Source organism: Mustela putorius, unplaced genomic scaffold (assembly GCF_011764305.1).
Source record: "Mustela putorius furo isolate JIRA1106 unplaced genomic scaffold, ASM1176430v1.1 tig00000174_pilon_pilon_pilon, whole genome shotgun sequence".
In the NCBI taxonomy this organism is placed as follows: domain Eukaryota; kingdom Metazoa; phylum Chordata; class Mammalia; order Carnivora; family Mustelidae; genus Mustela; species Mustela putorius.
Window position 1 is genome coordinate 28,291,305 of NW_025421304.1, and position 15,918 is coordinate 28,307,222.

General features: G+C 37.1%; 1 protein-coding gene across 7 annotated transcripts in view; it reads left to right on the top strand.

The window, feature by feature from the left end:
- The window catches only part of NFAT5 (nuclear factor of activated T cells 5), a 115,416-nt gene that overhangs the window by 87,195 nt on the left and 12,303 nt on the right, over positions 1-15,918 (top strand). For all 7 annotated transcript variants that reach the window (XM_004744545.3, XM_004744546.3, XM_045076238.1 and 4 more), the window contains 3 exons: positions 3,311-3,443; positions 9,078-9,161; positions 15,480-15,628. In XM_004744545.3, the coding sequence (XP_004744602.2) occupies positions 3,311-3,443; positions 9,078-9,161; positions 15,480-15,628 (366 nt within the window). The remainder of the gene's footprint in view (positions 1-3,310; positions 3,444-9,077; positions 9,162-15,479; positions 15,629-15,918) is intronic.

Consider the following 15,918-nt stretch of genomic DNA (forward strand, 5'->3'; position numbering starts at 1 on the left):
GTGTGTAGACTGTTGTTTCTCAACCCTTAGTCTTCTGAGTTCTTTCTATTCTTTAGAGGGAGAGAATAAAAAAATAAGGAGAAACTTAGGAGTTTGGGAGAAGATGGATTTTTTAGTATAAATATGGAAAGACAGTTCTTGAAAGAAATGTCAAAAGAAATCCTCAGAAATTTGGGGAACATCTAGACTAAACAAAGGCTTGAGAATTTAGAGGTTATGTATTTTCAAATGATTTTATTTGGAATTTTGTTTTGTTATGTGTCTTTAATTATATATACGTATATATATCCCCAACTGTAAAATGAATGTGGCAGTGATAAATTATCATTTAGGAGAATGAAAAATATCTAACACCATTACTTACAAGTTCTAAAAAAGATTATCTGCTGAGAGGAAGAAAATTGTTATTTTGAATCCAAGCAGATTTTTCTAAGAAATTAAAATTGGGATTACTTCTGTTTTTCATAATTTTTTACAAAGATTTTTCTTTCTTTATTTGACAGACAGAGATCACAGGTAGGCAGAGAGGCAGGCAAAGGATGGGTGGGGGGGAGGAAGCAGGCTCCCCGCTGTGCAGAGAGACTGATGCAGAACTTGATCCCAGGACCCTGAGATCATGATCTGAGCTGAAGGCAGAGGCTTAACCTACTGAGCCATCCAGGTGCCCCAGGATTTCTTCTGTTTTTACCCTAGAGAACATTGAACCTGCTCCAAGGGCCTCCCAACCCTTTATATGTTTTATCTGTATAGTGCTGCTAGCTTAATGATAGTTAATTGCTCTTAATTTCTTAAAATAGTATTTAAAAACAACTTATCACTATTCATGATTTAGTTTTTAATTCAAATCACTTATAGGATTTCTAGAATCAGATTGAGGGAGTACAAAGGAATAGTATCAAAATAGGTTCATTTGTTTTTTTAAAGGTTTCAAATTAGGTTTGTTTAAGTATGCTCTCCAAAGCAAGTGGAGTAAAAGTTTTTAAATGAAATATGCATCTGACTTTTAGATACTAACTCCATTACTGATTACCAAGAAACAAGATCTTACTCAAAATAATAATTTCAATTACAGAATTTGCCAAATAATTTTAAGACTAGAAAGATACCTCACAAGTCCATCCATTCAGCCATCTCTTTAACTGTAGGTAAGACTGCTTTGTGACATAGTTACAGTGTTTAAACTAAAGAGTAACACTAAGAGTACACGGGATTTTACAACTGTTTATTAGAAGTTGGATCAGTACAGATACGTTTTTTGATGACCTCAGGTGCATTTGAATATGTACTTTCAGACTTTTGTTCTTCAATATCTATGGATACACACATATATATATGTTTTCTCACCTGTCTTAAAAATGATTTCTTTTTTTTTTTTTTTTTTTTTTTGGAAATGGCTAATTGGGCTTAGGACGCATAATGCCATAAATGAGAAGCTGTTTATTTATTTGTAATGTGATTATTTCAGAGAGTGTTTTAAGATGGCATAGAAACAAATTAAGCGCACAGAAATGGAAACCTTGACCTTGATCCCACTTGTCATTTGATCTGTCCACGGAGTCCACCTACTCTAGTCTAGCTAAACAAAAAATGTCATCGGGGCGCCTGGGTGGCTCAGTGGGTTGAGCTTCTGCCTTCGGCTCCAATCATGGTCTCGGGGTCCTGGAATCGAGCCCCACCTCGGGCTCTCTGCTCAGCGGGGAGCCTGCTGCCGCCTGCCTTTCTGCCTAAATGTGATCTCTCTCTCTCTCTCTCTGTCAAATAAATAAATAATCTTTTTTTTTTAAATGTCATCAAACTCTTGTCATTTTCATTTGTCAACATTGGTCTCTTGCATATCACATCATCTGTAAGAAATCATAATCACTGCCCCTTAATATTCCTTCCCATTACTGTAATACACTAGGGAAGAAGAGCAAAACTCATATATGGTTCATGGTCTCCTTCAAGAAGATGCAAGTCTCCTTGAATGAGTGCTGATGAAGGACTTATGAATGTTATGAGGATTCTTCTGCCACTAATCCAACAAAAAATAACTTTGATTTGCTAGAGTTTGGGTACACTGAAATCTATTTGACTTTTTTTTTTAGATTTTTAAAAAATTTATTTATTTGACAGAGAGAGAGATCACAAATAGGCAGAGAGGCAAGCAGAGAGAGAGAGGAGGAAGCGGACTCCCCACTGAGCAGAGAGCCCAATGCAGGGCTTGATCCCAGGACCCTGGGATCATGACCTGAGCCAAAGTCAGAGGCTTTAACCCACTGAGCCACCCAAGGGCCCCATCTATTTGACTTTAAATGAGAATTAAAGTGGTTAGGAAGCAGTTGTGAATTGCATTGCAAAGTACATCTCACAATTAATGTTTTACAAAACATGATAACTGACATTGTGCTTGGTGGACATAATTTTTTCTCAAAATTTATTCATTCTTTTATTCAACAAACATTTGAGTGTATTTGGTGTAAAGTGCTTAATAGTGGATATAGAACAAAGAACAAAACACCCTAGGTTCTTATGGAGCTTAAATTCTTGTGATTGGAGAGAGACAAAAAACAAATAATCACAGTAATTTCAAGTGGTGATAAATTCTATTTTAGAAATAAACAAGATTATGTGACCAGATTGGGAAGGGATGCTACTTTAAATAGAATGAAAGCCTCTCAGTGGAGGTAACATTTTGAATAAGACCTGAAAATGGGTAAGGAACTAGCCTTTGAAGAGGTGAAAGAATATTTCAGTGGGAGAAACCAGCAAGTTGTAGTGACTGTGGGGTTTAAAAAAAAAAAAAAAGAATTTAGTGTGTTAAAAGAATGGACTGTGGGGCGCCTGGTGGCTCAGCGGGTTAAAGCGTCTGCCTTCGGCTCAGGTCATGATCCCAGAGTTCTGGGATCGAGCCCCGCATCGGGCTCTCTGTTCAGCAGGGAGCCTGCTTCCTCCTCTCTCTCTCTCTCTGCCTGCCTCTCCGCCTACTTGTGATTTCTGTCAAAAAAAGACAAAAAAAAAAAAACAAAAAAAAAAAAGAATGGACTGAGAAGGTCAGTGTGGTCAGAGTATAACAAGCCTGGGGAGGAATGGAAAAAAGATAAAGTTGACAGAAGAAGCACCTTATAAGCCGTTGTAAAACATTAAAAGCAATTTTAAGGTTAATGTCCTGATGCTTGTGAACCTGAGCTTTAAGTTGCATTTTTTTTTTCCCAGTCAGAGTTTTTATACTTTACAGCTAACAAGAAATGTATTTAATTATAATTATTTCAAAATTTTAATTTAAATATTGATGCTTTTTTTTAACTTTTGGTATTTCCTTTAAATTTAGAATCATCTTATTGTGAAGGTTCCCCCATATCATGACCAACATATAACTTTGCCGGTATCAGTGGGAATATATGTAGTTACCAATGCTGGAAGATCTCATGATGTTCAGCCATTCACTTACACTCCAGACCCAGGTATGTCAAAATAAAAAATTCTGAACTAAAATCAATAATTAATTTCCACTTCTTTGGAAGCATATGAGTACCAGCGACCTAAAAAGAAAAAGTTGTGTGCTGAAATGAACTGATACTAAGGGCATTATTTCTGAAGAAGATGGCCACCAAATATTGTTTTTACTCTTAGGTGTTTATTCTGCCTATGCTCTAATAGTAAAAAAGAAAAACTAGGAACGCTTTAAAGAATTATATCTTCAAAATTATATCATGTAGATTACTTCTTACTAAGAATTATCATTCATTAAGTAGCTCTTACATGTGGAAAGTTCAAAGTGACAACATTGGGAAACAATACTTCAGTCTGTGTCTGGCTTATAGGATGTATTTTGGGAGAAGTGAGAGATAAGCTTGGATTGATGAATGATAAAATCACAAAGAGTTACATGCACGTAATAATTTCTAATTTGGGTAGTCAAAAATATCAAGAGACTGCTGGTTGATGAGTATTTTAAATATAATTTCAAGCATTTAGAAACCAGAGCAATAAGAACAATTGAAATGTTTATAAGTTTAGATCTCTGGGTAAGAAGTATTACAAGAATTTTTTGCCTACATTCATTTAGTTGCCTAGAGAAGGAAAGCCTTTTCCTGGCAAAAGTGGGGAGAACATTTTGGAAAATGAAACTCTTCACAAGTTCCATTGACCTAGGCTTGGTTTCTGCCATGTTTACCATTGGTTCAGTTCATTCCAGTCTCGGTCACACTTCAGAATTAGCAGTTCTTCCATATTTGTAAGCTTATCATTTATGTTATTCCCAAATAGTTTCAGGAGTCAGACAAGTCCAAAGTGAATAAAGGTGGCAGGGGAAAAAGAGTCCTGGCGAGAGAAAGCGATGGAAACAGTAGCTGGGACAGTTATATCTGGTCTTACTAATTACTTTCTATCACTCACCTCTCCCCTTTTTAAAAAATCATGTCTGAATTTCACAGCATTTGCTTATTCACTATTTTGCTACAAAAGTATGCCACAGTATATAGCATTAATGAAATTAATATTTGTTTCAGAACAAAAGATTAGCAGTAAAATTTTCAGACAGGAAAAGGCAAAGTTTAGAAGTAATAGTTTCAGTAAAAATAGGAAAGAGTAGATACTCAAAGATCAAATATTTGGTTGTTTTCTTTCTAGGAAGGTTTCCAAAGTCCAAGGAAGTTTGGCTTTAAACTAATGGTATTTAAAGCATTTTAGTAACTGCTAATTACTTAAATAGTGGCATTTAATATATTTTGTGATGAGGAGCTTATTCATGTTGGGGGAAAGCTGGCATAATTGATACAGAAAAACATTTTTCCTAATGAGCTTCTCTATCATCTGTGTGGAAGGGAAGAGGGAAGTTTATATGTGTGGTCGAGGAATAGCCTTAAAGATTTTACAGTCCTGAGAATACTGAGGTTTTATGGCTATTTGTTTGTTTTTATTAATCAATTATGAAGAACATCAGGACTTAGTATTAGCACTAAGAATCCTCATTTATTAGTAATACATGCTGATGATTAGAAATCCCCCGTTGAAAATTGTCAGATTAAACAACTTTTAAGTCTTCTGCTTTACAACATATACTAATTGGCTATCTTTGGCCACATTTTAAGTTTTTCCTTTCATATTTTATATTCACTATAACATTTGGTATCAGAAGCTCTTAAATAAATACATAGTATGCAAGCTTTGTAATAAGACCTTATGCTTCAGTTTCTGCCTTTATGTTATAGCTAATTAAAGAATCTTCCTATAATTTCACTTTTTTGTGTTTTATAAAATATAATCATTTCAGGTATACATGTCTGAGAATATGATTTTGGGAAAACGTGGTTATAGAAAATTTGCACTATCTCATTATGATAAACTAATTGCTGTTGTGATTCATCTGGGACTATAGTTAAACATTTGAATATTCAGTTGTGTAGAATTATAACAGCAAAAACTAGGCTTACCCTAATATGCACAAGTCAGTGTAGAAATGGCAACCATAATACTATTTGTCTCAATATTTTAAAGTTATGATTTGACTAAGATACTTTCATATCAACCTGGAAGGCAAGATTTGAATTTAGGATTATCAGAATGCTTGGGAGTTCTAGGCCAAATATGGCAACATGAAGAAAAAGTATTCCTCAGCCTGCCAGTCTTCTTCCCCCCCCCCCTTTTTTTTTAAATTTTTGTTAAAGATTTTTATTTATTTGTCAGATAGAGAGAGAGTGCACAAGCAGGGGGAGCCGAGGACAGAGTGAGAGCCAGGCTCCCCTCTGAGCAAGGAGCCTGATGTGGGACTCTGTCTCAGGACCCTGGGATCATGACTGGAGCCGAAGGCAGATGCCCAATCAGCTAAGCCACCCAGGCGCACATCTTTTTTTTTTTTTTTTTAATTTTGTTTTTTTGAGTGTGAGAGAATGAGAGGAGGGAGGGTCGGTTAGAGGGAGAATCAGAGCCTGATGCGGCACTTGACACTCGGACTCCAGGATCATGACCTGAGCCAAAGGCAGTCTCCCAACCGACTTAGCCACCCAGGTGCCCTCTTCTTTTCCCTTTCTTAGCTTCATTCTATCCCTAGGGTGCCTTTGTGCACCAACCAGTGTTTCCAAGCTCTGTTCACTCTATAGGCCCAAGACTATACACATAGGTTAAAATAGTTATGCAGAAAATTTGGGGATTTGGGGTACTTGGTATGTGGTCTAAAAGTAGGATTAGGGCAGTGGTTCAAGTGAACATAAACTGGCTCTGCGCACACTGTCAGACATGAGCCTCTCTAAAGCCCTCTGAGTCTAGTACTCAAAAAAAACACATTGCATGTGCATGTTCTCAAGCATTTAGATACTTTAGAGGGTCGTAAAACTTTCTTTCATTGCTAGTCACCAAAGCTTTTACTTCCATCTGTTAAGACACACAAATCACATTAGCTGTTTTTTGTAGTGACTCAGCAGTGGTGATTTCTATAAGAAATGAGGGAGCCATCAAAAGAAATGAAATCTTGCCATTTGCGACAACATGGATGGAACTAGAGCGTATCATGCTTAGCGAAATAAGTCAAGCAGAGAAAGACAACTATCATATGATCTCCCTGATACGAGGAAGTAGTGATGCAACATGGGGGCTTAAGTGGGTAGGAGAAGAATAAATGAAACAAGATGGGATTGGGAGGGAGACAAACCATAAGTGACTCTTAATCTCACAAAACAAACTGAGGGTTGCTGGGGGGAGGGGGTTTGGGAGAAGAGGATGGGATTATGGACATTGGGGAGGGTATGTGCTTTGCTGAGTGCTGTGAAGTGTATAAACCTGGTGATTCACAGACCTGTACCCCTGGGGATAAAAATATATGTTTATAAAAAATTAAAAAAAAAAAAAGAAATGAGGGATGTAAAATTTATGCTGTTGTTGTTGCTGTGACCAACAACTGACTAAAACTTGATTTTAAAAGTGAAAATTTGAAGTGTTTTCAAAGATTAGTTTCTGTTTTAAAATCTGTAATTGTTGGGGCACCTAGGTGGCTCAGTTGGTTAACTGTCCAACTCTTGATTTCATCTCTGTTTATGATCTCAGGGTCATGGGATCAAGCCGGAGTCAGGCTCCACACTAGGCATGGAGCCTGCTTGAGATTCTCTCTCTCCCTCTGCCCCTCCCACCCCGCTCACACATGCACTTTCTCTAAATACATACATACATACATACATACATACATACATAAAATTTGTAATTGCTAGAATTAATGTTATGGTTTAAAATTGTGGGGGCGCCAGGGTGGCTCAGTGGGTTAAGTAAGCCTCTGCCTTCAGATCAGGTCATAATCTCAGGGTTCTGGGATCAAGCCCCACGTTAGGCTCTCTATTCGACAGGGAGCACCTGCTTCCCCCTCTCTGTCTGCCTCTCTACCTTCTTGAGATCTCTCTCTCTCTCTCTGTCAAATTAAAAAAAAAACCTTAATAAAAAAATAATAATAAATAAAATAAAATTGTCTGTGGATTTCTTTTCCATTCAATTCTCTGTATGTCATTTGTTGGACCGCCTGTGTAGCACACTAAGATAAGTTATTTAACTTCATTCTTAGATGTGCACATTTTGTCTTTTTATTCATAATTAGCTCTTTATAGTCTCTTTATAAATATCATTTCACATTGTCATGTTGAAAATAAGAAATTAGAAAATAAGGTGGGGCTCCTGGCTGGTGTAGTCAGTAGCACATACCACACTTGATCTCAGGGTTATTAGTTCAAGGCCCATATTGGGTATACAGTTTACTTAAAAATAAGTCAATAAAAGTAAAAATTTAAAAGAAATTGAAAGTAAGGTGACTCATTTCCCATTCTGAATAAGTTAGGGAATATAAAATAAATACATTGAAAAATAGAAATTAAAATACTTTTTAAAAATTACTGTATAAGCATTTTAAGCAAAAACTTGGAATTTATTTAACTTTATCATTTCAGAACTAAACCCTATTCTTGGCCCATTAAATTTTAAGTTGCCATAATAGCTGTAGTTGATATGACTAGATGTAATAGTCCAGTGATTCTCCATTAATAATATACAAAGATTATTTTTTTCCAAGGCTTCACAAAAGGAATAATTGTAATGTTACATATTCTCCATGTTCATCAGCTTTTTTCAAATTTAGTTCAGTTAGTTGACATGTTTCTCAATCAGATTTTTAAAGTAAATTATGTAGATGAATGGTGAATTTTTGTTATCTGGTATTACACTATATTTGATAATTTTTGAAAGTTTCGTGTCAGGGCACCCGGGTGGATCAGTGGGTTAAAGCCTCTGCCTTCGGCTCAGATCATGATCTCAGGGTCCTGGGATCAAGTCCTGCTTTGGGCTCTCTGTTCATTGGGGAACCTGCTTCCCCCTCTCTCTCTATGCCTGCCTCTCTGCCTACTTGTGATTGCTCTGTCAAATAAATAAGTAAGTTAATTAATACATAAAAGTTTTGTGTCAGTTTCGGGGTGCCTGGGTGGCTCATTCAATTAAACAAGCATCCGACTCTTGATCTCAGCTCAGGTCTTGATCTCAGGGTCATGAGTTAAAGCCTAGCATTGGGCTCCATGCTGGCATGTAGCCTACAAAGAAAAACAAAAGTTTCATAACAGTATTCTACTAATCACATATCAACATGAATACTGTTATAAGAAGAATTTTTTTTAAGTTGCTGTTGCTTTTGTTTTCATAAGTGAGCATGTGCTACTGCCCATTTGATTGCTGAATTTTAGGGCATAGATTGATGGTTATAAGAACTCATTTCTTGGGGGTGCCTGGGTGGCTCAGTCGTTAAGTGTCTACCTTTGGCTCAGGTGATGATTCCAGGATTCTGGGATTGAGCCCCACATTGGGCTCCTTGCTCAGCGGGGAGTCTGCTTTTCCCTCTGCCAGCTGCTCCCCGAGCTTGTGTGGACCCCCCCCCCGCCCCCGTCTGACAAATAAATAAAATCTGAAAAACAACAAAACAAACAAAAAAATGACTCATTTCTGCTTAGATTTTCTGTTAAAAAAATAATAATGTTTTATGGGAAGTATTTCAATTAAAGATTTTTAAGATACATATTTTTTAAGAAAAGCTTAAATAAATACATCAATCTTTTTGTTTTGTTTTGCTTTATTAGCAACAGCTGGTGCTTTGAATGTAAATGTGAAGAAAGAAATATCTAGTCCTTCAAGACCTTGCTCTTTTGAAGAGGCCATGAAAGGTACCAACTCGTTTCTTTCCAAAAATGCTATTTTGTCTAGCAACTCTTACCATTATGTTTTCTTTTGTGTACTGGGAACACTTAGGGTGTCTTCTATATCACAAAATAAATATTTGTTTAACTTTACTGAATGCAGAAACTTGTTTCCCAACTTGTATTTCCCCTTTATTCACCATATGAACAAACTGTTTTAAAGTATATGTTGGAGTAGAGGAGGTTTTTTTGTTTTGTTTTTTATTCCCCAATGTTAAAAACATTAAAATATAAAATAAAATAATTTATGTAAAATAGAGTCTATAAAGCTTCTTGCTACCAAAATTAGTACTTGACATTGAAATTTTGAAATTGAAGAGACCAAAATTTGAACTGTTTTGAAAGAATTCAGTATTTGCAAAGTTTCTTTAGTTTTTTTAGTTAATATTCTTCCTTCTGACATCTTTATTTACTCCCTTCCAGTCCCAAGAAACAATGAAGATATCTTCAGGATGTTTTAATGTAAAAGAGATTAGGTCTGTCTTTCTTCCTCCCTTTCTCCACCCCTTCCTTCCTCTCTCCCTTCTTCTCTTTTTCTCTCTCGTCCTCTCTTTTTCTCTCTCTTCCTCTCTTTTCTTTTCTTTTCTTTTTTTTTTCCAGCATGCAAACCACACTGTGCCCAGCCTATGATACCTCAGGTGGCAGAGGAGCCAGAAGGGATTAAATTTTTTTCTTAAGAGATTTCTAACACAACTAGATACTCACCGGTGATGCTTTTTTGCCATTACATATGAAAATGTCAATTACATATTGGCCGTTGATTTATTATAATTCTAGGCATTATTTATCTTTTACTGCCATGAAACTCATGGGTTAATCAAATTAAATTTTAAAATTAAAAATACTTAATCAAATACAATGGATCTTTTTTATATTGTCAGTAGTAAAATTCAGCATTTGTATATATACCATTTTCAGTATAGCTTATCATTTTAATTTCTGACCATGAACACTTCCAGAGTAGATTGGTGAGGAATTATGCAGTAGTAAGTAAACTGCAAAATGTATCTGATTCAACTACAGGAAAATTTACAAATCTGTATAATGGATAACCATAGCTTGCATTTATCGAATGTATTTTAAAGTGCTAGGCAATATGCCGTACTCTTTACTGGAACTGTCTCATTTAATCTTCCAAATTCTATGAGGTAGGTAATTTATTATTCTCATTTCACAGATGAAGAAACCAAAGTTCCAGAGAGGTTAAATAATTTGCCCAAGGTGACTTACCTAGTGTTAAAAATGGATAGGTTGAGCTCTTGTGCATAAGGTAACACATCTAAGCAAAAATAATTTAAGCCATGTTTATTAGAAGAATAAATCTATAATTAATGAATCATTAAAGAAAGTTAAGGATATTTGTGGTCTTTTTTTTTTTTTACCAACTTCATCATCCCTGCTTTTCTCCAATTTTTTTTCTCCAAAAAAATTTTTTTTCAAAGATTTTATTTATTTATTTGACAGTGATTACAAGTAGACAGAGAGGCAGAGAGAGAGGAGGAAGCAGGCTCCTCGCTGAGCAGAGAGCCCAATGTGGGGCTTGATTCCAGGACCCTGGGACCATGACCAGAGCTGAAGGCAGAGGCTTTAACACACTGAGCCACCCAGGCGCCCCTCCAAAAATTTTTGATGGTACTTACATAGAGTATCAGACTGAAGGGTCACTAATCTAATCCAATGTGAAATTTCTTATACAAGATAATGAGTTGAAGGTTGGAAGGGGTTTTTATTTATTTATTTATTTATTTTAAAGATTTTATATTTTTATTTGAGAGAGAAAGAGAGAATGAGAGAGAGCACGAGAGGAGAGAGGTCAGTGGGAGAAGCAAACTCCCCACAGAGCGGGGAGCCCAATGCAGGACTTGATCCCAGGACTCCAGGATCATGACCTGAGCTGAAGGCAGTAGCTCAGCCAACTGAGCCACCCAGGTGCCCTGGTTGGAAGGTTTTAAATGTCCTGTTTAATTTTCAGTAATAAATGATTTAGTCATTTGGTCAAAATCTTAAAAGGCTAAAAAAATGGATAAACACACAAGTAAAAAAAAAAAATTTTTTTAAGTTAAAGAGAAAGAAACACACACGTTATTTTTCACAATTCAAACCTTATTTGACAGTTTTATCAATTAAAATCATGATTAATTTTTTGAAGATAAAAAATTAAATTAAAAAAATTAAATTGAGTACTAAACATTGGTTTAAATTTTTTTTTAATATTTTATTTATTTATTTGAGAGAGAGACAGTGAGAGAGAGCATGAGCGAGGAGAAGGTCAGAGAGAGAAGCAGACTTCCCATGGAGCTGGGAGCCCGATGCGGGACTCGATCCCGGGAATCCAGGATCATGACCTGAGCCGAAGGCAGTCGTCTAACCAACTGAGCCACCCAGGCGTCCCACATTGGTTTAAATTTTTCACTTGTCATTTAACTTATAGTAAAGACTGTTCTAAGTTTCAAAGATTATTTGGCATGAATGGAAGTGAACACTATTTGAAAGTTGTTTGGCGGTGCCTGGGTGGCTCAGTTGGTTAAGCAACTGCCTTCAGCTCAGGTCATGATCCTGGAGCCCTGGGATTGAGTCCCACATCAGGCTCCCAGCTCCATGGGGAGTCTGCTTCTCTCTCTGACCTCTCCCTTCTCATGCTCTCTCTCTCTCTCTCAAATAAATAAATAAAATCTTGAAAAATAAGTAAATAAATAAAAATAAAAGTTGTTTGGCATAAACTGTCAGTACCATTATTCTTCACAAATTCAGTTTGCTATTTGGATGATTAAATATGTCTATCTTACTTACCTTGTAGATTTTCTGAATTTGCTTAAAAGTTCTTCCCTAGCCCTTACATAATACACAGACTTCACATGTTTGGGTTTTTTTTCCCCTCCTTCACTAAAATGTAATTTCCAGGCAGTAGTACTTTATCCATCTTAATCATCACTGGAACCTGAAACGGTGCCTGATACTTTGTAAAGGATCATAAATATATAATGAAAATGTAGGAAGGAAAGATAGGATGAACTCTCTCAAGCCATTTAATATTGTTTACACATCCATTAAAGATATAGTTGTGGGTTCTGGGACATAATAGTATAGATTTATTTTTCCCTGTCCCTCCCGTCTAAATCTACCAAATTACCTGGGAAATAATTGAGCAATCATAAAAGCACTTTGAAATATAGAGAGAAGAAAGTGGACTGGCTAGGGACCATAGAACTTGAAGATTGACACCAAGTGAGTTTCCTGGGTTTTCTTTAATCTGCCTTTTTTCTGAATTGGGCACCAGAGAAGTCTGCGGCCCAGAACTGGCAACAGGCACAGAGAAGAAGAATAAATCAATAAATAAGCATGAATAGCCTGCTGTTGAAAACTAGGAAAAGCAAAGACTGGCAGAGTCTTGGTGGCATGACTTATACCTAGTGACAGCAGCTGATCCACTAGCAAAATCTGAGGGCTGACTCATCCCTCACCCACATGTGTAGTAGCAATAGCAGAACTTGATACGGTCGACCCACTGCATGCCCCACAACTGCCAAGTAGCCGTGGGCCTGATGTACTAACAGTAAAACCAAAGAGGGCCCAATACAGGTTTTGCATAAACCAGAACCAACAGATCAGTCTGTCTTGTATCACACCACAAAAAAAAAAAACCTTTTTTTTTTTTCTTAAAGATTTTATTTATTTGACACAGAGAGAGAGAGAGAGAGATCACAAGTAAGCAGAGAGGCAGGCAGAGAGAGCAGGGGAAGCAGGTGCCCTGCTAGCAAAAAGCCTGATGGCGGGGCTCGATCCCAGGACCCTGAGATCAGGACTCAAGCCAAAGGCAGAGGCCTAACCCACTGAGCCACCCAGGTGCCTCTCTAAAATACTTTTAAATACCTGCCTTGTAAATGATCTGAAATTTTTTCTCAGTCAAAATTAGATTGGAGTTGCTTTGAATCTAGGTGAAAATAGGTCTGAAAACTCCTGAGTAAATGATCCATTTTTCAAAGTAATAAAGTATAGAATATCAGAAGTTAAGTGAGCATTTCCCTTTCCCTGAAGATAATCAGTTCCCACAGGAGTTGTTTTTAGCCAGTTAGCTGTAAGACAAATTGAAGACCAGAATTCAAATATTTTAAAATCAAGTTATTACAAAGATAGCTATCCTGGGGTGCCTGGGTGGCTCAGTGGGTTAAGCCGCTGCCTTCGGCTCGGGTCATGATCTCAGGGTCCTGGGATCGAGTCCTGCATTGGGCTCTCTGCTCAGCAGGGAGCCTGCTTCCCTTCCTCTCTCTCTCTACCTGCCTCTCCGTCTACTTGTGATTTCTCTCTGTCAAATAAATAAATAAAATCTTTAAAAAAAAAAAAAAAAAAGATAGCTATCCTGTTCATACACCATGTACCATTTTAAAGTACTCTTTGGGGGTGCCTGGGTGGCTCAGTGGGTTAAAGCCATTGCCTTCAGCTCGGGTCATGGTCTCAGGGTTCTGGGATCGAGCCCTGCATCAGGTTCTCTGCTCAGCAGGGAGCCTGCTTCCCTCTCTTTCTGCCTGCTGCTCTGACTGCTTGTGATCTATCTCTCTCCGGCAAATAAATAAAATAAAATCTTTTTAAAAATAAATAAATAAAGTCCTCTTTAGAGCCAATATTTCTTCTCAGTATTAAATTAAGAAGTTTAACAGCTATGCCTTCTGGGGAATTTGTGTTTTTCTCATAGGGTTTCAAAGTAGTGGTAAACTCTTAGGTCAGAATTTGGCTAGGTGTTCTGTTCAGAAGACTATCATTAGTGATACTACTAGGCTGCACTAAGTGCTAGTCGCACAGATCTTAGACAAAAAAAGAAGTCAAAGAAAAGGAATCAAGGACAAAAAATAAATATAATGAAATGGTAGAACCTACCTTATCTGCTATGGATTATCTGTTTTTAGTGTAAATCTGTAACTATTTCTGCAAACTGGAGTAGAAGAAAGTAGAAAATACTTGCTGGTTTTGCTTTGGAAATTTAATTGATAAACCTAAAATAGTTTTTAAATTTCTGAAATGAAAAAATAATTTAAGTCCTGTCTAAAAGGGAAATGTGCTGGGACACCTGGGTGGCTCAGTAGGTTAATCTTCTGCCTTTGGCTCAGGTTGTGATCCCAGGGTCTTGGGATTGAGCCCAGTGTCAGGCTGGGGCTTGGGCTCCCTGCTCAGCAGGAAGCCTGCTTTTCCCTCACTACTGCCCTTCCCCTGCTGATGTTCACTCTCTCGTTCTCTCTCTTTCGTGTATGCTCTCTCTCTCTCTAATAAATTAATAAAATATTTTTAAAAAATAAAAATGAAAGAGAAATGTACTTATGTCAACTTAGCATATACAAGTTTTCTAAGACATTAAGCTAGAAAAGCAAAGTCTATCTGGTTCTTGGTGGCATATTCTAATGACACACATGAGTTCTGTAGAGGAGAGCAATGTTCAGACAATCCTATAGCTCTTAAAATGTTTTTGACTTTATGTGGCCAGGCAACCGTATGCTAAGAGGAGAGTTGTAGCTGAGTAGCTTTACCTTGGGTATTTCTAAGCTGTATCCTCTAATATATTGTGGAAATGTTGATTAATGTAATTCATGGTACTTTGAAAGGACCCTAAGGAATATAGCTTGATAATTGAACTATGTAAGTTTGTTGATACTTAACCCAGTCTCATTCAGGCTCCTATCAGAAGTCATCAAGCCTCTACTGCTTCAAAAAAGGGAGGACACATTTTGTTACACCAGTTTTATATCTCATGCTGCCAGCATAGCATCAAAAAGTAGACATTTAGGGGCACCTGGGTGGCTCAGTGGGTTGAGCCTCTGCCTTGGGCTCAGGTCATGATCCCAGGATCCTGGGATCGAGCCCCACATTGGGCTCTCTGCTCTGCGGGGAGCCTGCTTCCTCCTCTCTGCCTGCCTCTCTGCCTACTTGTGATCTCTGTCAGATAAATAAAGAAAAAATCTTTAAAAAAAAAAAAAGTAGACATTTAAATAATGACAAAGTTGGGGTGCCTGGGTGGCTCAGTGGGTTGGGCCGCTGCCTTCGGCTCAGGTCATGGTCTCAGGGTCCTGGGATCGAGTCCCGCATTGGGCTCTGCTCAGCAGGGAGCCTACTTCCTCTTCTCTCTCTCTGCCTCTCTGCCTACTTGTGATCTCTCTCTGTCAAATAAATAAAATAAAATCTTTTAAAAATAAATAAATAAATAATGACAAAGCATCAGCATATCATAGAATGAAATGATGAAATGATGATGTTAGTGATTTTAAACTTTTCTTTCTTTTTGTGTGTGTTTGTGTACAGCAATGAAAACTACTGGTTGTAATTTAGATAAGGTAAATATTCTTCCTAATGCTCTGATCACTCCACTCATATCAAGCAGTATGATTAAGAGTGAAGATGTTACTCCAATGGAAGTAACAGCAGAAAAAAGATCTTCCCCTATTTTTAAGGTGAGTTACATTGTTTAGTACTCCACATCTTCATCTCAGTTATAAAAATTGCTAGTTTAATTTCTTCTCTCCATGTTTGTGCTTTTTACTTTTCCTGTTTATTTCACATGTGTTTCTATTTAGATGCAGGTAATGAGTTTTGCTTTTCAGAGTGATTTAACATGCTATTAAAATAGCCTGCAAAGTGACTTGCAATATACCTTGGAAGGGGAAGAATTAATATTAGCTAGACTTGTGGGGTATGGGGTATTAACGAAAGTGTAGGTGTAGTATTTTCGGAATTGGAGACA